This window comes from Pituophis catenifer, unplaced genomic scaffold, assembly GCF_029215685.1.
Source record: "Pituophis catenifer annectens isolate HBS135680 unplaced genomic scaffold, rPitCat1.0.hap2 SCAF_7, whole genome shotgun sequence".
Taxonomy (NCBI): Eukaryota; Metazoa; Chordata; class Lepidosauria; order Squamata; family Colubridae; genus Pituophis; species Pituophis catenifer.
Genome location: NW_027256887.1, coordinates 85,872,043 through 85,895,497, shown reverse-complemented (window position 1 = coordinate 85,895,497; position 23,455 = coordinate 85,872,043). Strand labels below are relative to the sequence as shown.

The 23,455-nt window shown below is 44.7% G+C and overlaps 1 protein-coding gene across 2 annotated transcripts in view; it reads left to right on the top strand.

The window, feature by feature from the left end:
- TAF3 (TATA-box binding protein associated factor 3) overlaps positions 1-23,455 on the top strand; it is a 184,348-nt gene that overhangs the window by 101,122 nt on the left and 59,771 nt on the right. For both annotated transcript variants that reach the window (XM_070947335.1, XM_070947334.1), the window contains exon 3: positions 18,424-20,237. In XM_070947335.1, coding sequence (XP_070803436.1) covers positions 18,424-20,237 — 1,814 coding nt within the window. The remainder of the gene's footprint in view (positions 1-18,423; positions 20,238-23,455) is intronic.

The following is a 23,455-nucleotide window of genomic DNA, read 5'->3' as shown; positions in this document are numbered from 1 at the left end:
CAGTGCAGAATGATTAAGGGCTGTGTGCTTAGAGCACAACATGCAATATTTGTTTATTTTGCCTTCAGAGATTGTGGCTGCTCTTATCCATGGAGGTTTATAAAAAGAGATTGGATAGTCATATGTCCAGAATAACTATAAGGTCTCCTGCAAGGGGTTGGACTAGAAGACCTCCAAGATCCCTTCCAACTCTGTTGTTCTGTTCTGTTCTGTTCTGTTCTGTTTGGAGTAAATTAGGGCATCTAACTTCTTTATACAATGTTCCTTCGAAAGTTTAATTAGCTTTCTGAAAATTGGCCTGATTTCTCATTACATTTCCCTTCGGCCGTCTGAATGCACTTTTGCGCTGTGGACAGATGCACCTTCTCTCAGCTGGATGCACAGCTTGAGCAAACCTGGGAAAACAATTAAGGTATCTTTCAAAGTGACTCAGTTTGATTGCATAATTACTCAAATCACGGTCAGTAATGGAATACGTAAGGTTATCTTCTGGCTAATCCTCAAGTAATGGAATTGTGTATCTCGGGTTTTTTTTTTTTCCCCCTCCTCAGTCTCCCTCTCGGTGTGCAGGAGGGAAAAAAAACAAAAAAACACGAGACACAAGTGATTATGGGAAGTAGGGAGAGTCACTGGAGGCCAGCTAGGAAAAGGAGACCTTATCTGAAGCAATTAATCAGGAAACTCATATTGTAGGATAATTATTCAAAGCTCATGCTAAAATACTTTCAGAGCCCCAGGTCCTAAGATATTCCTCCCCCTCATTTCCATCCCCCTTCTTTCTGGTCAAGGTCATCGAGACAAAGGCCAGGCCTTGTTGCAAATCTACTTTAAAATGCATCTTTTGCTGATGCAGTGATCTTTCACTGATCCTTAATTATCTTTTAGCGACCTTTAATGATCTTTTACTGATAGCTATAGCCCTTAGACTTGTATACCGCTTTTCAGTGCTTTCCAGCCCTCTAAGCAGTTTACAGAGTCAGCCTATGGCCCCCCAACAATCTGGGTCCTCATTTTACCCACCTCAGAAGACTGAGTCCACCGGTTAGGATTATTGGGGCAAGAGGTTGAGTCTGTAAACCACTTAAGAGGGCTGGAAAGCCACTGTGAAGCAGTATATAAGTCTTGAGTGCTACAGTGCTCTAACTTGCAAAGCTTTCAAGTTGCCATGAGCAGGAGGGAGGGAGAACTGAAGTGAATTCCATACATTCTTTCTGACCGCAATCAGAAGGAGGGTGTTAGGTTTCACAGCCAGCCAAAGTGGTTAATTGGAGAATGTGATTTATGACATGGCCAGAAAGGAGGGGAGAGACAGGGTCATAGGGGAATGTAAATCTATGTGGGATCAGTCCTAACTGCATCCCAGTATTGCCGGAATGTTGCTCCTAATAAATGAATATATTTCCTTTGAAGTTTGGATCATGGCTCATGAATTAATTAGGGCATCTTTTGGAAACTTGACACCTTTTTTCAGTGCCGTTGTAAGTCAAGGACTACCTACAGCGTTCCGTGTATGGCTGTAAGAGTTGGACCGTAAGGGAGGCTGAAAGCGAAGTCTTGATGCTTTCGAAGTGTGGTGCTGTGGAGAAGTCTCTTGAGAGTCCCTTGGACCACGAGGCGATCCAATCGGTCAATCCTAAAGGAAAGGAAGGACAGAGACCGAAGCTGAAGCTCAAATACTCTGGCCACTTAATGAGAAGAAAGGACTCCTTGGAAAAGACCCTGATGTTGGGAAAGATGGAAGGCAAAAGGAGAAGGGGACGCCACAGGATGAGATGGTTAGATAGTGTCATTGATGCCAGGAACAAAAATTTGGGGAAAATCCCAGAGACAGTGGAGCATGGGGGTGGGGGGTGGAGTCTGGTACACTACGGTCCATGGGGTCATGAAGAGTCAGACACGCCTTAGTGACTGAGCAACACTTTCTCCTTTCCCAACTATTAGATTACAATTCACATTATCCATAACCATAACATGGTCAATTTACTAGGAGCCTATGAAGCACAGGTTATAAAGCAAAATAACCTGCTATTTTTTTAAAAAAAATTGATTTATATGCCGCCCTTCTCCGGAGACTCAGGGCAGCTTACAATGCGTTAAGCAATAGCCTTCATACTTTTGTATATTTTTATACAAAGTCAGCTTATTGCCCCCACAAACTGGGTCCTCAATTTACCCACCTTAGAAAGGATGGAAGGCTGAGTCGACCTTGAGCCTGGTGAGATTTGAACTTGCAGTAATTGCAGACAGCTGGTGTTAATGACAATGCTTTTAGTCTGCTGAGCCACCAGGCTCCTTTAGTCTTCTTTATGCTTCCTCAGGTAGACTATCTTCAGTTGATGTCCACTGGGATGGAGTAAAGATTAATTGAAGCATAGATTTATACATCGCCCCGTTATAGCTCCAATCACGGCAAGGGCTGCAGCCTTCAGTTGATTAGATATATTAATTGATTAGGGGTGAGCACCCAATTAAATGCATAGGTTTTTTTAAAAGGTTAACTTTTTATATAGGCAGTCATAAAACTGCAGCACCTGGCCAGTTTTTTTCCCCCTTCTTTCTCACATTATTATTTATTTTTTTTAAAATTTGATTTATATGCCGCCCTTCTCCGGAGACTCAGGGCGGCTTACAGTGCGTTAAGCAATAGTTTTCATACTTCATACTTTTGTATATTTTATACAAAGTCATCTTATTGCCCCCACAAACTGGGTCCTCAATTTACCTACCTTAGAAAGGATGGAAGGCTGAGTCAACCTTGAGCCTGGCAAGATTACAGGAGAGAATGACCCTCCGGGCTTCCGGGGTGTGTGGGGAAGGCTGTTTTTGCCCTCCCCAGGTTCCTAGAAAGGCTCTGGAGCCTGAGGAGAGCAAAAAACGGGCCTTCCAGTCCCAACTGAAGTTGGCAAACTGACCATTTCCTGCCTCCGGAGGGCCTTCAGGGGGTGGGGAAGGCCATTTTTGCCCTCCCCAGGCTCCTAGAAAGGCTCTGAAGCCTGGGGAGAGAAAAAAATGGGCCTTCCCCACCCACCCCCAGGCCATCTGGAGGCAGGAAACAGCCTGTTTCCCTACTTCCGGTGGACCCAGAAGGCCTGAAAATCAGCTGGTCAGCACGCACATGTGCACCGGAACTGAGCTCACATGCCCACCAATATGCCGGGACACTAAAACCGTCATAAATATGAGTCAGTTGCCAAGTGTCTAAATTTGGATCACGTAACCCTGGGGATGCCGCAACGGTCATAAGTGAGTGAAAAACAATCACTTTTATGTGAAGCAGATCCCATTGCTGGCCGTGAGACTGAGCCCAGGTATTGCAACCCAGCTGAAATCGGTATTTGCAACCTTATGCTAAAAATTAGCAGCCCTTAATTAGATTTGGCAAAGAGATATTAATAAGAAAATGCCATTTTAGCTCGTCAGTGGAATGCCTGACAAATGGTTTATCAATAATTCCTTGATTTCTCTATCGTTGGTAAGGAAAGGTCCAACTTTTCCATTAACTTCAATCCAGATAGCGAAACAAAAGAACAATTAATTGAATTAATTCAATGGTAATTTAATTTAAAGTTCTGTTACGTTTGAATCTTCCAGAACAGGGGTGTCAAACTCCCGGCTCACGGACCAGATGCGTCACGCGCTAGGCACCCCCATGCCCAATTTAGCGAAGGGGAGGAAAATCACGATACATCACGTGACACCGCCGTGACGGCGCAAGTTTGACACCCCTGTTCCAGAAGGACACAAAACCTTCTTTGAGACTCTGTGAGTCTTAGACAGAAATGCAGTGGTGAGTCCTATCATAGTCTTAGCTTTACAAATCTAGCTGAATCTAGATACGGTGCCTGCCGAGCCCAAAGGTGCTTGTCTAACTGAATTATGAATATTTCTCTCCGATCTCACAGCGCGTTAAACGGGAAGTGTCTGTATTGATTATTTCAAAGCGTCTTCAGCTTACTTTAGTGGAAGCCGAACAACTTGTTTGCACACACAAGCGATTTGTCTTATTTTGCCACTTGGTGGGAATAAACTGGCAGGGTGTTTTGTTTTTCCGACTTTAATATATTTCCATTTTGATTTTTTTTTTTCCACACTCTGTTTCTTCCTAGGCCTGTGATGGCAAACCTATGGCATGCGTGCCACAGTGGCACGCGTAGCCATATCAATGGGCACGCGCGCTCAGCTCTGGTGTGCTTGCGCGCACTGGCCAGCTGATTTTTGGGCCTTCTGGGCCCACCAGAAGTAGGGAAATAGGCTGTTTCCTGCCTCCAGAGGGCCTCGGGGGGTGGGGAAGGCTCGTTTTTCTTTCTCACCTGGCTCGAGATCCTCTCTATGCATCTGGGGAGGGCAAAAACAGCCTTCCCCCCTCAGAGGCCCTCTGGAGGCCTGAAACGGCCCATTTCCCAACCCCCGGTTGGACAGGAAGTAATTTTTTTGCTGTTCCCAGCCTCCAGAGACTCCTAGAGAGACCTCCGGAGGGCGCATAGATTTATGGGTGTGGGCACGTATGCGTACAAACCTTCCCCGCCCCCCCCAGCACGCGATGGCAAAAAGGTTAGCCATCGCTGTCCTAGGCTCTTGGCAAGTGGCCTTGAACCCGAACATGTAATCAAGGCGCTAGGCAAGGTGGTATAAGTAGAATAGAATAGAAGAATAGGATAGGGCAGTAATGGCTAACCTTTTTGCCATCGCATGCCAGGATTGGGGGGGAGTCGTGCGTGCACACACCCACACCCATAATTCTATGCACCCTGTCCCCGCGCATGCGCGTGTGACCCACTCTCCCCCCCACTCCTGGCACGTGATGCCACGGTAGGCCTGTTTTTTGCTCTCCCAGCCTCCAGAGCCTTTCTAGGAGTCTGGAGAGGGCGAAAATGGCCTTCCCTACCACTTCGGAGGTCGGAAACGGCCCGTTTGCCAACTTCTGGTGGGACCGGAAGACCCATTTTTTGCTGACCCCAGCCTCCAGAGCCTTCCTAGGAGTCTGGGGAGGGTGAAAATGGCCTTCCCCACCCCCCTGGAGGCCCTTCGGAGTCTGAAAATGGCCCGTTTGCCAACTTCCAGTCCCTCCTAGAAAGGCTCTGGAGGCTGGGGAGAGAGAAAAGCGGGCCTTCCCCACCACCCCCTGAGGTCCTCCAGAGGCAGGAAATAGCCTGTTTCCCTACTTCTGGTGGGCACAGAAGGCCCGAAAATCAGCTGGCCGGCACACGCGTGCACGCCGGAGCTGAGCTCGCGTGCCCACCAATATGGCTATGTGCGCCACCTGTGGCATGCATGCCATAGGTTCCCCATCACGGGAATAGGATAACAGAGTTGGGACCTTGGAGGTCTTCTAGTCCAACCCCCTGCTCAGGCAGAAAACCCTACACTACTTCAGAGAAATGGTTGTCCAGACACTTCTTAAAAACTTCCTGTGTTGAAGCATTCACAATGAGGAGGCTGGAGAAGATGTGGTGCCAGAGGCGGGGATTCAGCCAGGGCCTTCAGAACCTCCAGAAGCTCCCATAAGTGAAGAGGAAGAAGAGGAGGAGCCTCTTCTCGATGCACGGGCGCGCAGAGCTGCCAAAAGGCAGGAGTGGCTCCTCAGGAGGAGGTCTCCTCGAGAGTAAGGCTTGGGGCTAATTGGCCACTCCCTTAGCCTATTTAAGGAGGAACGCCGACTGAAGCAATTTGCAGGGAACAACTTCATTCACTCTCCTTCGCGTCTTGATCTTAGTTCTCTGCAAATTGCTTCTGGGCTTTCTGCCAACCATAGTAAGATTACGATTATTTATTCTTTGGATTCTTGTAGGCTGTTAAGAAAGTTAATTAACAGCCTTTATTTGAAAAAAGACTGATTTAATTTAGTAAACTAAGGTTTGTACAGACTTTGTGTGTGCTGCGTTCTTTGGGGTCCGTAGCTGGGGCAGAACAATCTGAAGCATCAGACTTGGCACCCTAGTTAAATCAGCCCCAAAGCTACATTGAGTCCCCTGCACAATTTTACTGACCTTCAGAGTCTCATCTGATTATTGAAAACTTAGGGTAGAGTTTCTCGTCATTTTGAAATAGGAAGCCAGGCGAAATATAACTGTAAGCCGTAAAATAAGGATGAAGAAGAAGGAAAAGACTTAATCCTACTTGAAACCCGCTCTTTTCTCGTCTCCGTGATTCAACCAGCCCCTTAATCCCTCCCCAAAAACAGCTAAATGAGATCCGGCAAAAAGTTTGACCATCCCCACTTCAGATACTGTTTTATTTTCATTTGCTTTTATATTTGGAAGTCAACTGATCCATAGCTGAAAATCTCCCTTAATTCTTTCCTAAAGCAAATTAGTGCGTGATGCTCATTGGCCTCTGAGATTTCGTGGGCCTCACCTGTGTGTGTAATCTCTGCTTTCGTTAATGGGGTGTCACCGTCTCCCCAGGTAGTAAGTCATTCTGGCTTTCTACCCCATTTCCACTTCATTGCAGGTTCTATTATGGGTAGTCCTCGACTTACAACAGTTCGTTTCGTGACGAGTCACAAAGGCACTGAAAAAAGATGACTTATGGTTTTTTTTTTTTTTTAATTTGATTTATATGCCACCCTTCTCCGGAGACTCAGGGCGGCTTACAATGCGTTAAGCAATAGCCTTCATACTTTTGTATACTTTTATACAAAGTCAGCTTATTGCCCCCACAAACTGGGTCCTCAATTTACCTACCTTAGAAAGGATGGAAGGCTGAGTCAACCTTGAGCCTGGTGAGATTCGAACTTACAGTAATTGCAGACAGCTGGTGTTAATCACAATGCATTATTCTGCTGAGCTATCCTGGCTCCTTCACAATTACAACCGTTCTAGCATTCCCATGATCATGTAATCAAAATTCAGATGTTTGGCAACTGGTCCATATGGGGAGGTGGGAAGGTTGCAAAAGGGGATCATGTGACCCCCACCCTCCCTGGGACAAGTGCAAACCGTCATAAGTACATGCCAGTTGCCAAGCGTCTAAATTTCTGATCACGTGATCACGGGGAGATTCTTACAACCATTGTAAACATGAGGATTGGTCCTAAGTCGCTTTTTTCAGCACCGTTGTAACTTTGAACGGTCACTAAACGGATGGTTGTAAGTCAAGGATTGCCTGTAAACCTGGAAGATTTCCCTGAAAAGTGCCAAGACGACAGATAGATAAAATTTTCTGTCTTGAAGGGGGGGGGCTTCAAAACTTTTAGCAAGGGTTCGCTGCCTGGTTGCTGGGTGGGTGTGGCCATGGTGGGTGTGGCCTAGTCGGCCTCCTGCACCATGGCGGGGGGGGCGTTTTTGCCCTCCCCAGGCTCCGGAGGCTTTCTTCGAGCCTCCGGGAGGGCGAAAACGACCTCCCCAGGCTCCGAAGGCCCTCTGGAGGCTGGAAATAGGCTCATTTCCGGCCTTCCCAATCTTCCGGTAGGCCCGTTTTTCACCCTCCCCAACCCTCCGCACTCGCCCTATACTTACTTGCATCCAAAATGGACTGTATAGGGACTCCGGGGAGGGGAGGGGTGGGGGGGGCCAGGCAGGAGTGGGATTTGCGGGTTCTCTGAACTGCACAGAATCTTAGCTAGAGGTTCGCCCGAACCCCCAGCAGCTCTCAGATGTTTGGACCAAGAGAACCAGATTGGTCGACTGTATCCTGTGTTTGTTTTCTTTCTGCGCGTGTGTTTTAAATGAGTTGGGAGTTGCTGCACCGGGATAAAATATTTTCCCGTCTTTAAGTGCCAGCTTGAAAACTCCTTCCCAACTGCTATTAGCTCGATAAATACAGAGTATAAAAGGCTGACTAAGGACCTTCCCACACATGGGCTGGTTGGTTTTTCCCTTTTTTCCTGCTTTCAGGTGTGGATGTGGCCCTCCCATTCTCACACACACCCTGGTGGCAGGACACGTCAGAAGTCCCAAATTTCCATGAAAAGCTTTCCCAGGCTTTTAATTTTAAAACCACCCCCTTTTTTTTTCTTTTTTGGCCTGCGAACAACAGGCAAGAGAGAATTTTGAGACGGCTCGGAAATTTTTGCTCAAAGCAAAAAAAAAAAAAAAAAAAAATCCCTTAAAAAATAACCCACCTGGTGACAGTTGTCTCCGATCATCTCCAAATTCATATTTCTTTCTTTTTTTTATTTCTTTTTTGGTAAGAAATGAGCCGGGCTGAGAAAAAAAAAAAAAAAAATCTCTCACCTTAATGCTTCCGATTACCATAACTGGGCACCTATTATATTATTGTAATCAGGCCTGAACCACCACCACCAAAAAAAAAAAAAAAAGGAGATTAACGACGGCAATTTATTGTACCTGACGAGGGGAGAAAATGGGAGATGTTGTCGTTATCATAAATCATATCATAAATAAGCAAAAGAGAAACCCTCGGAAAACCGAGTTTGCGGTGTCCGCCTTGCAAAGGCCCTTGCCGGCACATTCGCTCAGGATGGTAGCCATAGAAACCCCAAAGTCATATTGTTATCTTTCTCTTGCTGCAGTTCTGTGATACAACCATATTAACATATAGATTAGACCATTTATAATACCAGGTGTCATTTCAGGTTAGCCTGCTTATATAGCATTTTAAGGTTCTCTCTCTCTCTCTTTTTTTTATTGTGGATATGTTAGAAAAGACTCCTTTTTCTGCCGGTCAGTCTCTCTCTCTCTCTTTCTCTCTCTCTCTCTCTCTCTCTCTCTCTCTCTCTCTCTCTCTCTCTCTTTCTCTCTCTCTAGCCATTTATAGCCCATCAACATTGTACAATCCGTCATCTTAGTTAATCTACTCCTGTTATTGATTGGCTGCGGTGGACAGGTTGTCACGGCCTAATTACCTTGTCTTTGCTAATAATTTCATTTTTTAACGGGGGGGGGGGGGGAAAGAAAGAAATACATTTAAATAAGGAATACGTCGAGCATACTTTAGGGAGGTCTTTGGTTAAGGAAGCCTGATTGACAGTGGAGCGGGAAGTGGAGCGGGAATCAGGGTTTTTATTGATGGTAGCGTCAATAAAGGTCACAAACGAAGGTCACAAATGACGATCGTGTGACCCCCCCACGGGACACTGCAGCGGCCGCAACTTTGAGGACCAGTCGTACATCCCCTTTTGCAGTGCTGTCGTAATTTCAAATGTTCACTGACTGAGTCGTTGGTAAGCGAGGACTACCTGTACAGCACAGATAAAGGAGAATATTTGTAGCTCAGGATTGAAATGGTGATCTCTGAGCTTGGTTGTTTTCTTGCAGACATTTCATCACCAAACTAGGTAACATTCTCAGCGTTAGTAGTCTATATAACCTGCACAGTGTTAAGTAAAGTAGAGTGATGTTGTTTTCATGCGAAGTTTCTGCAGGGATTCTCAGTCATTCTCAAGTCATGGTGGTCCTAAAAGTGCTTTTTTGAAAGGCAGCTGGACTTTTCTTTGTTTTTGTTTTTTTTCCCTTGAAGACGTTTCACTTCTCATCCAAGAAGCTTCTTCGGTTCCGATGGAATGGTCAAGGGGGAAATGGAAGGATTTCTATTCCTTGCAGTCATCAGGTCATTTGCCCTCTCTCTGAGAGTCATTGAAGCCACTTGGGGTTTATCTGTGCCTTATCGACTCCCAGAGAGAGTGCGAATGACCAGATGACTTGCAAGGGATATCAATCCTTCCATTTCCCCCCTCCACCATTCTGTCAGAACCGAAGAAGCTTCTTGGATGAGAAACAAAACATCTTCAAGAAAAACAAAAGAGAAGCCAAGTTGCCTTTCGAAAAAGCACTTTTCGGACATTTCATGCCAAAGTATTGTGTCAAGCCAGTAACTTTCTTTTCATCTCTATTACTCCACAATTCTGCCCCTCGACCTTACAGTACCACTCAGTTGGCCTTTTGAAAACCCACTCCCTGAAAGTCGTTTGAAGAGCTGGGGGTCTGGAATCAGCTTGAGGAAAGCCCCCCCCTAACCCTAACCCTAACCCCCCCAAGACTGAAATATTTTGGGAAATATAAAAAGAAGCATAATATTATATACCCCCAAAGGAGAAATGGAGAGAAATCTTAACAAAGGCAGAAACCAGCCCCAGTCTTCCTACCATAACCTCAAGCAGACATCTTAAGTCTTTAGAGATGAATATTTTGTACCTATTAAAAAAGACAGGGCCAATCTATTCATAAACAAAATGCCTTTAGCCACAGCTCCCACAGAAGGCTGGATCTGATGGGACTAAGAATGTACATTCCCCCCACCCAAATTCTAAGGACAGGACCTGACCTTTTAGGACAGAATAGGATTTACCCACCACCATTAGAATAGCAAAAGACACAAGGCTCACCACATTGCACAACCCCCTGGAGCATCTCAATCACAAAACCCCAGAACCCTATAAAAATCCATCCACTCACCCAACCATTTGGTCAGCCACCCCGGAAACATGCTGCTGTCACTGAAGTTTCTGGCATCCAAATAAACTTTCTTTCCAACCAGCCAGCCTCCGTTTTATTTCCAGCATCTTTCTCCCAGCTTGGAACCGGACCGGATTTTTCTTCTAAGAAGCTTTATGAGACCCTCTTTTAAATCATTTCTGCTTAAATCCTCCCACCCTGGATGCTACTGAATTTGTGACAGCAATTCGCTTTGAGCAAGTGTGGGAAGAAATTAGGATTTACTGCTTGAGCCACAGGTACTTGCTCCCTGTGGAAGTGACTCGTTTTTGTGCACAATTCTTTTTTTTTTTTTTTCTCCTTCCTTTCTTGGGAAGGAGAGGTTTTTTCTTTTGTTTTGTTTTGTTTTGTTTCTTGGGATGGTCAGGTTTTTTCTTTTGTTTTGTTTTAATTGTCCATTCTTTGTTTTGTGTAATTGTAAGAGCTCCTTCAGAAAGTTATTTTCTGCCTCTAGGCAAAGGATTAGGATTCAAAACAAAACAAAAAAATATAGAATATTCACTGGCTCGGGCTGCTAAACCATGACAAACTGGGCAAAAGAATGCTTTCACAGCATTGTTGGTTTGATTTTGTTTATTTATTTGTATCCCGCCTTCATTATTTTTTACAAACAACCCAAGGTGGTAAACATATCCAACACTACTTCTTCCACCTGTTTTCTCCACAACAACAACCTTGTGAGGTTGGTTGGGCTGAGAGAGGGGGGCTGGCCCAAATTTACTCAGTTGGCTTTCATGACTAATGAGGGACTATAACTCCCAGTTTCCTGGTGATTGGGCAGATTCACCCAGTTGGCTTTCATGGCTAATGCAGGACTAGAACTCCCAGTCTCCTGATGATCGGCCCAAATTCACCCAGTTGGCTTTTATGGCTAATGTGGGACTAGAACTCCCAGTCTCCTGATGATCGGCCCAAATTCACCCAGTTGGCTTTTATGGCTAATGTGGGACTAGAACTCCCAGTCTCCTGGTGATTGGCCCAAATTCACCCAGTTGGTTTTCATGGCTAATGCAGGACTAGAACTCCCAGTCTCCTGGTGATTGGCCAGATTCACCCAATTGGCTTTCATGGCTAATGTAGTACTAGAACTCCCAGCCTCCTGGTGATTGGCCAGATTCACCCAATTGGCTTTCATGGCTAATGCAGGACTAGAACTCCCAGCCTCCTGGTGTTTGGCCAGATTCACCCAATTGGCTTTCATGGCTAATGTAGTACTAGAACTCCCAGTCTCCTGGTGATTGGCCAGATTCACCCAATTGGCTTTCATGGCTAATATAGTACTAAAACTCTCAGTCTCCTGATGATTAACCCAAATTCACCCAGTTGGCTTTTATGGCTAATGCGGAACTAGAACTCCCAGCCTCCTGGTGATTGGCCAGATTCACTCAATTGGCTTTCATGGCTAATGTAGTACTAGAACTCCCAGCCTCCTGGTGATTGGCCAGATTCACTCAATTGGCTTTCATGGCTAATGTAGTACTAGAACTCCCAGCCTCCTGGTGATTGGCCAGATTCACCCAATTGGCTTTCATGGCTAATGCAGGACTAGAACTCCCAGCCTCCTGGTGATTGGCCAGATTCACCCAATTGGCTTTCATGGCTAATGCAGGACTAGAACTCTCAGTCTCCTGATGATTAACCCAAATTTACCCAGTTGGCTTTCGTGGTTAATGCGGGACTAGAACTCATGATCTCCTGCTTTCTAGCCTGGTGCCTTAACTGCTAGATCAAACTGACATACAGTATATCATCCCGGAAGGAGGGGCTGTGTGCTTAGGTGTGTTAATAGATGTGTTAGAGTCTTGTAATTACAGTTTCTGGATCTCAAGCTGGTAGGATGTCACCAGGATAATGCTCAAGGATTTCTAATGGTATTTCTTTGAGGGCTGATAAATTAAATTACTGTTCTGTCTGCATGCCTCCAGAATGAAAATTCCTCCAAAAAAATAATATCTCCAGAAATTACAACCTCTATATACTGCTTTGATCCAGTTCCTTTGAGCAACGGTTTGCAGGTAGTTCTCGACTTACGATCAAAATTTGATCCCCAAATTTCGGTTGCTAAGCAAGGCAGCTGTTAAGTGAGTTTGGCTTCATTTTGTCACCTTTTTTGTTTTATTTATTTTTTGCTATGGTTGTTAAACAGATTGCTGCAATTGTTACACGAATCATGCAGTCCATAAGCAAATCCGGCTTCCCTCGTTTTTTTTTTTTGTTGTTGTTGTTGTTTTAATTTGATTTATATGCCGCCCTTCTCCGGAGACTCAGAGCGGCTTACAATGCGTTAAGCAATAGCCTTCATACTTTTGTATATTTATACAAAGTCAGCTTATTGCCCCCACAAACTGGGTCCTCAATTTACCCACCTTAGAAAGGATGGAAGGCTGAGTCGACCTTGAGCCTGGCGAGATTCGAACCTGCAGTAATTGCAGGCAGCTGTTCTTAATAACAGGGTGCTTTAGACCACAGTACTACCAAGGCCCTTGATTTTGTTGAGGCCGCAGGATGGGTAGCACACTGAGAAATTGTTCCCAAAGACCCGGCAGCCCAGCGGTGACTGGATCCATGCTTCCCTGCCCTCTTCCTAGCCCTTACAGCTGAGAAGTGCATTATCAGCTCAGTCCCAGAGAGCTTGGAAAGCTGAGTCTGCCCATCACTGTCCTACCTCGCAAGGATGGTGTTATTCAGGACAACAGAAGGAGAATAGCTTGACTCCCCTCTTCTTTGGGGCAGCCCTTTAGATTTTGGAGCACTGCTATCATGCCACCCGTAGTCCTTTTCACTAGACTAGCCAAACCCAGTTCCTGCCACCGTTCTTCGTATGTTTTAGCCTCCAGTCCCCTGTTCATCTTTGTTGCAGGAGTATTAAAGAGAATTTTTCTTTCACCTCTACACCGAGCTGCTTCTCTGTAACATTGAGGTCAAAAATATGAATTTGAAATATTTTTCCAGCTCAGCTCATTTCTCTTTTAAATCATGCCCCCATAGGGAACATGAGCATATTTCACTACCCGAAGAGATCAAGCAGTGATTAAACCAATTTTTTGGAACCTGCACAAAATCTGGCATCCCAGTCTATTTCTAGCAGGTGGCAGTACAGGAGATTTGAGCCTTCTTTTTTTTCCTCTTCTTCTTCCTTTTTCTCTTCCTCTTCTCCTAATCCTCCTCCTCCTCTTCTTATTCTTCTCTTTTTCTCCTCCTCCTCCTCTCCTCCTCCTCCTCCTCCTTCTCTTTCTTCTTCTCCTCCTCCTCCTCTTCTTCTTCTTCTTCTCTTTTTCTCCTCCTCCTCCTCTTCTTCTTCTCCTTCTCCTCCTCCTCCTTTTCTTCTTCTTCTTCTTCTTCTCCTCCTCCTCCTCCTTCTCTTTCTTCTTCTCCTCTTCCTCCTCCTTCTCTTTCTTCTTCTCTTTTTCTCCTCCTCTTCCTCCTCCTCTTCTTCTTCTCTTTTTCTCCTCCTCGTCCTCTTCTTCTTCTTCTCTTTTTCTCCTCCTCCTCCTCTTCTTCTCCTTCTCCTCCTCCTCCTCCTCCTCCTCTTCTTCTTCTATTTTTCCTCCTCCTCCTCCTCCTTCTCCTCCTCCTCCTCCTCCTCCTCCTCCTCCTCCTCCTCCTCTTTTAAACAACAAAAACACACATGTCCATCCAAGCAAAACTGGAACTAACACATTTCTGTTTCTTACAGAAGGCTAAATAAAACAGAAGCCTTTATCCCCTAGGCAGAATCTCCACTTTGGACCTGCTGCTGTAAATCCTCTGGGCCTTGGCCAAAACTTAACTTTTCTTCGTTTGTTTGTTTGTTTGTTTTTACATAATTTGCACTGCTGGCACAAATTCGTGTTTAGACCCGAGGCTCTTGACTCAAATCTCGTAAATCAAGCCATTGACACATTTTAGAGGAAAGGAAGGGTCTCTCCCCCCCCTCCCAGGCTTGAAAGGCAAACCCCAAAAAATCGAATGAGATTTTTGGAGTGGGGGGGGTGTCCAGACACAAGAAGCAAAGTTTTGTTAAAATAACAAGAATGCACCCACCAATTAAATGTCGGGTTGTTTCTCAAATGTTATTCTGTGGCTTGGTTTTTATTCGAGCACCTTAAAGTGGATGAAAGGGGATTTTTATGTGCCGTAAGTCAAGTCACTGGAAAAGGGTTACATGGTGCATCAGCTCCCACTATGCCAAAGTGAAGCCAGAAAAAGCCATTTGTCAAGAAGTAAAAGGACAAAGGAATGTAGTTGTTCTGTATCAGGAGCAGCACTGGAATTGGGCTTGCATAATGTAGCCATGGGACGCGGTGGCTCAGTGGCTAAGACGCTGAGCTTGTCAATCGAAAGGTCGGCAGTTCAGCGGTTCGAATCCCTAGTGCCGCGTAACGGAGTGAGCTCCCGTTACTTGTCCCAGCTTCTGCCAACCTAGCAGTTTGAAAGCACGTAAAAAATGCAGGTAGAAAAATAGGGACCACCTTTGGTGGGAAGGTAACAGCGTTCTGCGCCTTTGGTGTTTAGCCATGCCGGCCACATGACCACGGAGACGTCTTCGGATAGCGCTGGCTCTTCAGCTTTGAAACGGAGATGAGCACCGCCCCCTAAAGCCGGGAACGACTAGCACATATGTGCGAGGGGAGCCTTTACCTTTACCTTTTAATGTAGCCATTTTGATTTTTTAAAAGCAATATACCTCCATTTGCAGGAACAGGTAGTCCTCGACTTACAACCGTTCTTTTAGTGACCATTCGGAATTACAGCAGCACTGAAAAAAGTGACTTAGGACCGTTTTTCCCAGTTGCGACCGTTGCAGCCATCCCCATGCTCACGTGATCAAGATTCACGCTGCTTCGTATTTGTGACTGTTTAAAATGACAATGGCCCTGAAAAAAGCAAGTAAGGAGTGTTTTTCACACTTAACGACTGTCCCCATGGTCATGTGATCAAAATTCAGAGGCTTGGCAACCGGTTCATATTTCTGACGGTTGCAGTGTCCCGGGGTCACGTGATCCCCTCCTGCAACCTTCTGACAAGCGAAGTCAAAGGGGAAAGCATGATTCACTTAACAACTGTATTACCCAGTTTCCCCCAAAATAGGACGTCCCCTGATAATAAGCCCAATTGGGCTTTTGAGCGCATGGCAATAAGGCCAAGCGCTTATTTCAGGGTTCAAAAAAATATAAGACAGGGTCTTATTTTCAGAGAAACACAGTACTAACTTAACAACTGTAGTGATTCACTTAACTCTGGCAAGAAAAGTCGTAAAATGGGGGCAAAATTCACTTAGCAAATATTTCACTTAGCAACACAAATTTTGGGCTCCGTTGTGTTCATAAGTCGAGGTCTGCCTGTACATGTTCTACTTTAGATGCCAATTGTTCAATGCCAGGTGAACTAACTTACGGAGAAAAAATTATGGGGAAAAAATCAATAGAAAAAAATCTTTGGCCTTCTAATTAAAAAACTATCTCTTGGCATTTATTTGTGGAGGTTTTAACCATACCTTTTCACTTCTATATAGTGATCGTGTGGACTGAAAAGCCAGTTAAGATAGTACAATTAAACATAATTAAAATAATTAAAATCCAAGTATGATCATGCTGTACCAAGGGTGAGTGTGGGACACTCCTTCCAACCTCTGTCCCACGTCATACATACAACCACAACTGAGCCCAGAATTGCCAAGCGAGACAGCTGTTAAGTAAGCTTTCCCTTATTTTACGACCGTTCTTTCCACTGTTGTTAAGTGAATCACTGCAGTTGTTGAATTAGTCACAGGGTTGGTTGTTGAGTGGATCTGGTTTCCCCCATTGACTTCGCTTGTCGGAAGGCCGCAAAAGGGCATCGCGTGACCCTGGGTTCACTGCAACCCGTCATAAGTGTGAACCAGTTGCCAAGCATCTGAATTTTGATCACATGGCCATGAGGGACAGTCGTAATTGTGAAAAACAGTCATTACTCACTTTTTTCAGAGCCATCGTAACTTGGAACGGTTTCCAAACGAATGGTCGTATGTTGAGGACTACCTGTATGACATGGCAGATGAATAAAATATAAATGCAACATTTATTATGAACCACTTAAAGAGTACGGTATATAATCTTAAATGCTATTTCTATTTATTGGTGCCTTTTCTTGGTGTATTTCTGATCTTCAATTAATTAGATTAGAATTCTTTATTGGCCTAGTGTGATTGGATACACAAGGAATTTCTCTTGGTGCATAGGGTCTCAGTGTACATAAAAAGAAAAGATCTGTTCGTCAAGAATCATAGTGTACAACACTTAATGATAGTCATAGAGTACAAATAAGCAATCAAATTATACTAGGTAACAATCAATATAAATCGTAAGGATACAAGCAACAAGTTACAGTTATGCAGTCATAAGTGGGAGGAGATGAGTGATAGGAACGATGAGAAAATTAATAGTAATGCACTTGGTGAATAGTTTGACAGTGTTGTGGGAATTAGTTATTAAGCAGAGTGATGGTGTTCGGGGAAAAAACTGTCCTTGTGTCTAGTTGTTCTGGTGTGCAGTGCTCTATACATCGTTTTGGGGGTAAGAGTTGAAATAGTTTATGTCCAGGATGCGAGGGGTCTATAAATATTTTCCCAGCCCTCTTTTTGATTCGTGTAGTAGACAGGTCCTCCATGGAAGGCAGGTTGGTAGCCATTGTTTTTTCTGCAGTTCTAATGATCCTCTGAAGTCTGTGTCTGTCCTGTTGGGTTGCAGAGCCAAACCAGACAGTTATAGAGGTGCAGGTGGCAGACTCAACAATTCCTCTGTAGAACTGGATCAGCAGCTCCTTGGGCAGGTTGAGCTTTCTGAGTTGGCGCAGAAAGAACATTCTTTGTTGTGCTTTTTTGATGTTGGGTGTCCATTTTAGGCCCTGAGATATGATAGAACCTAGAAATTTGAAGGTCTCTACTGTTGATACTGTTGATAATGCCACCTCAGTGGCATTGCAATGAACCGTTCTTTCCGTGCAAGCGAATTCCTCATGAACTCTATAAACTGTTATCTCATCCAGAGCCTGAAAATGACCCAAAGGTGCTTTTTTCAGGAGACAACTGGACTTCCTTGTTTTTTTTTCCTTGAAGACTGTTTTTTATCAGAGCAACCTGGTTTACCCAATTATGGGATGGAGCCTACTGCTTCCATTTTCACCTTTCAGCCCCAATCCAGGGGCCTTCGCAGGCAGCCGTTTTTGTGTTAAATTTATCTTTGACCGACAAAGAAAAAAAGGGAGACTACCATAGATCTGTTTCAAGCTATTTAGCTGTCATTAGCAAGCCCAGGGGTATCAAACTCGATTTCATTGAGGGCCACATCAGGGTTGTGTTTGACCTTGGGGGACCAGGGTGGGCATGGCCAACTCGGCGTCACTCGTGTCAGGGGCGCCTGTGATGGCCCGAGCGCTCTGCCAGTGAAAATGGGCTCCCAAGCTCTGTTTTAAGCTGTGACGGCCTCCTGCAACTATCAGCCAGCGAAAATGGAGCTGGGAAGGCTTCACACAGCCCTCCCAAGTCCATTTTCACTGGTAGAAGCACTGCGGGCCGGTCCTTCACTGTTTCCATGGCAACTTCACGGGCCAGATCTAAGCACCCTGCAGGCCGGATCCAGCCCCCGGGCCTTGAGTTTGACACCCTTGAGCTAGCCATACCCTTCTGGGCTTCGAACCCCGCTTAGAGGTTAATACATCTACCTAATATGCAAGTAGCTTGGGTTCGAATCCCAGAAGGGTACGGCTAGCTGATGAGAGCTAAATAGCTTGAAATTGATCTATACTAGTCTCCCTTTATTTCTTTGCCAGTAAAACATAAATTTCTTTGAAGATGTTTCACTTCTCATCCAAGAAGCTTCTTCAGCTAGAGCTGAGGAAGCTTCTTGGATGCGAAGCGAAACGTCTTCAAAGGAAAAAAAAAACAACCTAGAAAGTCCAGTTGCCTCTTGAAAAAAGCACCTTTGGGACAACCATGACCAGGATGACTGAGACCCTCCGTAGACTTTTTAGCCTGAAAGTGACTTTTTTCTTTTCTCTCTTTTTACTCCAGAGGAGGAAGAGGAGCAGGTGCCAACGGATGGAGGAACTTCCGCAGAAGCCATGCAGGTTCCTTTGGAGGAAGAAGGAGAAATGGAAGAAGACGAGGCTGTGAACGACGAAAATTACTTAAGCAAGAGGCCCCTGGAAAGCCCCGAATCCGAGGAATTGCCTCCGGCCAAGCGACCCAAACTAACCAACACGAAAGGAGACGCTCAGCTTGACATCACCCCGGAGCCACGCGAACCTCTTAGTTTGATCAACGCCCAGAAGGTGCCTCCAATGCTTTCCCCGGTTTGTGTTCAAGAGGGCGGCGATCAGGTACCGGCTTCCCCAGAGCCACCTGTCCTGGCTCCGATGGCAAAGTCCCAGCTGCCCGTTCCCAAACCCTCCGAATCCAAAGCACTTCTTCCTAAACCCAAGACGAAAACAGTCTCTCCGGTGCATAAGACTAAAACGCCCAAGGTTTCCCCATCTCCGGCAGTGATGGGCAGCCCCCTCCGCTCGCCCAAAATTGGTACCAAGGAGAAAAAATCTCCTGGCCGGGCCAAGAGCCCCCGAAGCCCGAAAAGTCCCAAACTTCCAGTCCACGTGGTCCCTCAAATAACAATTAAGCAGGAGACCCCGATGAAAACCCCATTAGTTGTACTGAGCGAAAAGATGGGGAAAGAGACTATTCAGGTTAAACAAGTACCGATGCCAGCTGAACCTGTCAAACCCACAAGTGAGAATCCAGCAAAGAAATTTATGGTGATGGACAAGACAATCGACGATTCAATTGACGCGGTCATTGCCCGGGCATGTGCCGAACGGGATCCAGATCCATTTGAGTTTTCTTCTGGGTCTGAATCCGAAGGAGATGTTTTCACGAGTCCCAAAAGACTTTCTGTGTCTGAGCCTCCCATCCCTAAAGCTTCCGTTTCGGCGAATAGCGGCTTAAATAAAGCAGGAAGCACCCCACTTCCGCCTTCTGGCGGAACTTCAAGTTCGGACATTTCATGGACAATGGACGATTCGATCGACGAGGTGATTCGCAAGGCCAACATGGGCCCTCACGCAAATTTACCGGCGAGCTTCCCCTATTTCTCATCTCCTTCGGCTTCTCCGCCCACACCGGAACCTTTGCTCAAAATCTACGAGGAGAAAACGAAGCAGGCGGCCTCGGTGGAGGTGAAGAAGAAGCTGAAGAAGGAGCTGAAGACCAAAATGAAAAAGAAAGAAAAGCAGAAAGATAAGGAGAAGAGCAAAGAGAAGAACAAAGACAAGGAGAAGAACAAGGAGAAGGACCGAGACAAGGAAGGAGGCCGAGAAGCCAAGTTTCAATGGAAGGACCTGCTCAGAGGAGACGATGACCTGGATTCTTTCAAGTTCAAAATGAAGGACTTTGAGGACGACACCAAAGTCAAGATCAAAGACCTAGGGTCCAAGAAAGAACGCGAGAAACACAAAGAGAAGAAGAAGGAGAAGGAGAAAGGCAAAAAGGACCGAGAGAAGAAAGACAAGGAGAAAATAAAAGAGAAAAGTAAGGACAAGGCTAAAGCTTTGTCAGTCCCTCTGGTCCTCCCTCCCAAAGACCTGTCCCTCCCCTTGTACTGCACCCCGACCTCCATGAAGCTCCCCTCGTTGCTGCAGCCCCCTTCCTCAGTCCTTCCCGAGAAGCTGTTCGAGGAAAAGGAAAAACCCAAAGAAAAGAAAAAAGACAAAAAAGAGAAGAAGAAAAAGAAGGAGCGGGAGAAGGACAAAGAGAAGGAGAAAAGGGAGAAAGAGAAAGAGAAGAAGGAAAGGGAAAAGAAAGAGAAAGAGAAAGAGAAACACAAGCATGAAAAAGTAAGTTGATCTCATACGTTGGTAGGTAGCGTCAGATTCGCCTTCCTCATGGCCTGAAATTATATGCTGATTTCTTTTTTTGTTTTGTTTTGTTTAATGATATACCGTATTTTTTTGGACTATAAGATGCACTTTTTTGCCTCCCAAAAGGGGGTGAAAATGTCTATGCGTCTATAAGACGCATATTGCCAAAGACGCATTGTCTATGCATCTACAAGATGGCCTGGCCACCTGCTGGCCATTTTTTGGCCTCCACATGCCCCTTTTTCAGGCCTTTTTTTGGCCCATTTTCGGGGGGTTTTCGGCCTGTTTCTGAGGCTTTTTTCAGCCCATTTTTGAGGCTTTTTAGCACGTTTTCTAGCCTTTTTGAGGCTTTTATTGGCCTGTTTTCAAGGCTTTTTTTGGCCCATTTTTCAGAAAAAACGGGCCAAAAAAAGCCTCAAGAACAGGCCCCAAAAGCCTCAAAAATGGGCCAAAAAAGCCTAGAAAACGGGCCAAAAATAGCTTCAAAAATGGGCCAAAAAAGCCTCGAAAACAGAAGCAGAAAAAAGGCTGGAAAAGGGCCCAAAAAAGGGCCGAAAATGGGGTGCACGGAGGCCAAAAACGTTTTTTTATTGTTGTTGTTTTCCTCTTCTAAATTTAGGTGTGTTTTATAGTCCGAAAAGTACGGTAATTAGCCTAAAAATGGAAGGGCGTGTGCAGGATTCTGAAATTTAAATCAGGAATGAAAATAATAAGAGGGGAAGACTGCAGATCATTAGACCGTATCCAGGTAGTCCTTGACTCTGATTATTGCGCGGCTCAGCCGGGCATGGGGGGGGGCAAGGATTTTTGTTATCGGTTCTCCAAACCACCCACCGCCATCGCTACCGGATCGGGCAATCTGGTCTGAACCGGGAGCATTTCACCCCTGATATGGATTCAGAGACTTGTGAAGCCTCCAAAGGGATTTGCATTTGATCTGGAGTCAGGTTAGATGAGAGATGCCAATGAAGGGGGCTCAGGATCTTCCCCCTTGGCCTAAGGCAGAGGTGGGCAGGTGGGCAACTAGGCCAGCTTTACCACCTGTGGACTTCAACTCCCAGAATTCCTGAACCAGCATCATTCAGATTTTCTCATCTCTCGTCCAGCAAACTCGTTAACCTCTTGAGTTGATGTGAACTCTTCCCTTGGAAAACACCTTCAGGGTTCAAACAGGAGATTCTTTTGAAGAAATGCTCTGTCTCAAAGTAAACTGTGCAGAGACCAAGGAGAAAAAAGAGAATCTGGGGGGGAAAGACAGAAAGAGAAATTTTGCTCCGACGATCAGATTATCGGGCTATTTGATAGAGGTGCAGTGGGAGGTGGGGGGAGAAAGCCAGTTCATTGAAGGAGACAGAAGGGATTTAAGTATCTGTGTTTAAATCTGTCTACCTCCCCTCTATCTAGCCTGGTATTTCCTTCTCACTGCTCCTTCATTTATTTTTTTTCTCTAGGTTGGATACTTTGGCATAAGAAACCACTCTATAAATCCCTATAATAATCACATTGGATGGGGTAAATCTCCCAAGTAGAAATCGCATATAAATAGATATCTCTCAATGACTGCCTTACCTGCGGAGTGGGGGAGTCGTCATAATTGCAGCATTCATATATTAGCAGATTTTGAGAGAAGATAGGATTCTGCTCCAAACTGCAGCTTAAAGCGCTGAATGATTAAAATGAACTTAGAAAATAAAAAAATAAAAATAAAATAAAATAAAATAGCTCTTCCCTCATTTTATAACTAGCTCTCGTCTCCTACCGTTAACAATTCAGTACACTATTAGGACTATAATGCACCATTACAAGTGATTAAAAAGAAATCTACCCTTTATACTCCTAAAATATATTGCATTATAGGAAAGCAATATAAGCTTGGGCAGATTACACTGACAAAGCTTTCTGTTAGCTTTGGCGAAAAGTCCCTGTCAAAAGATAAAACTTTAAAGCCAGGCTGCATGAAAGAATCCCTACCACACAAAATTAAAATTTAAACCGATCTCCACAGATAAGCCTTTCCCTCTCTTTTTCTTTCTTTTTTCTTTTTCTTTTTTTCTTTCTATTAAAAAAAACGATGGAAAAAGTCATCCCATCTCTTTGCTGGAAGTGAGGATTTTGAAAATAAATTTTCTCCCCTCCCCCCCCTTTTTTTTTTAAAAAAAAAAATCTCATGAGTGATTTTCATTTTTTGCAAGGCTGCTCTGTTGGTGTCCTGGAAAAACGGAGAGTTAAGGCTTTATCAGTTGGTGCCCTGAGGTATGTGGCAAAGAAGCTAAATCCTTGAAGATTAGTGCCAAAAAAAAAAAAAAAAAAGGGAAAAAGAAAAAAAAAATCCTGCAGCATACTGCAATAAGGGGCTTATAGGACTACTAGTATTAGTTCAGGTGAAAGAAGTATTGCTTATACATAAAACTGGACAAATCCAGGGACAATGTATTTTTAGTTAGCTACAAAGGAGTCTTACATTGCTGGACATTGCCACTTCGGTGACTTGAAAGCTCAATAATTCACTATAGATATTCTTCTCCAGGCCAAGTGCCCAGCTTCCTCCAGAATTGCAGTTCTTTAAATTTTAATTGTCAAGAGTTCATGACATTAAATATATATATATATGTATCTGTCCATTTAAATTAATGGAATGGAATGGAATGGAATGGAATGGAATGGAATGGAATGGAATATAGAATGGAATGGAATGGAATGGAATGTAGAATAGAATAGAATAGAATAGAATAGAATAGAATAGAATAGAATAGAATAGAATAGAATAGAATAGAATAGAATAGAATAGAATAGAATAGAAAATAACAGAGTTGGAAGGGATCTTGGAGGTCTTCTAGTCCAACCCCCTGCTTAGGCAGGAAACCCTACACCACTTTAGACAAATGGTTATCCAACCTCTTCTTAAAAACTTCCAGTGTTGGAGCATTCACAACTTCTGGAGGCAAGTTGTTCCACTGATGAATTGTTCTGTCAGGAAATTTCTCCTTAGGTCTAAGTTGCTTCTCTCCTTGATTAGTTTCCACCCATTGCTTCTTATCCTGCCCTCAGGTGCTTTGTTCCCTCCTCACCTTTACAGACCTTGAGTCGATTCTGGGAATTGGAAGTCCACAAGTCTTAAAAGTTGCCAACTTTGGAGATCCCTTGCTTTGCCTAATCCAAGACAGCATGAAAACATTTCTCCATAGCTGCTACCC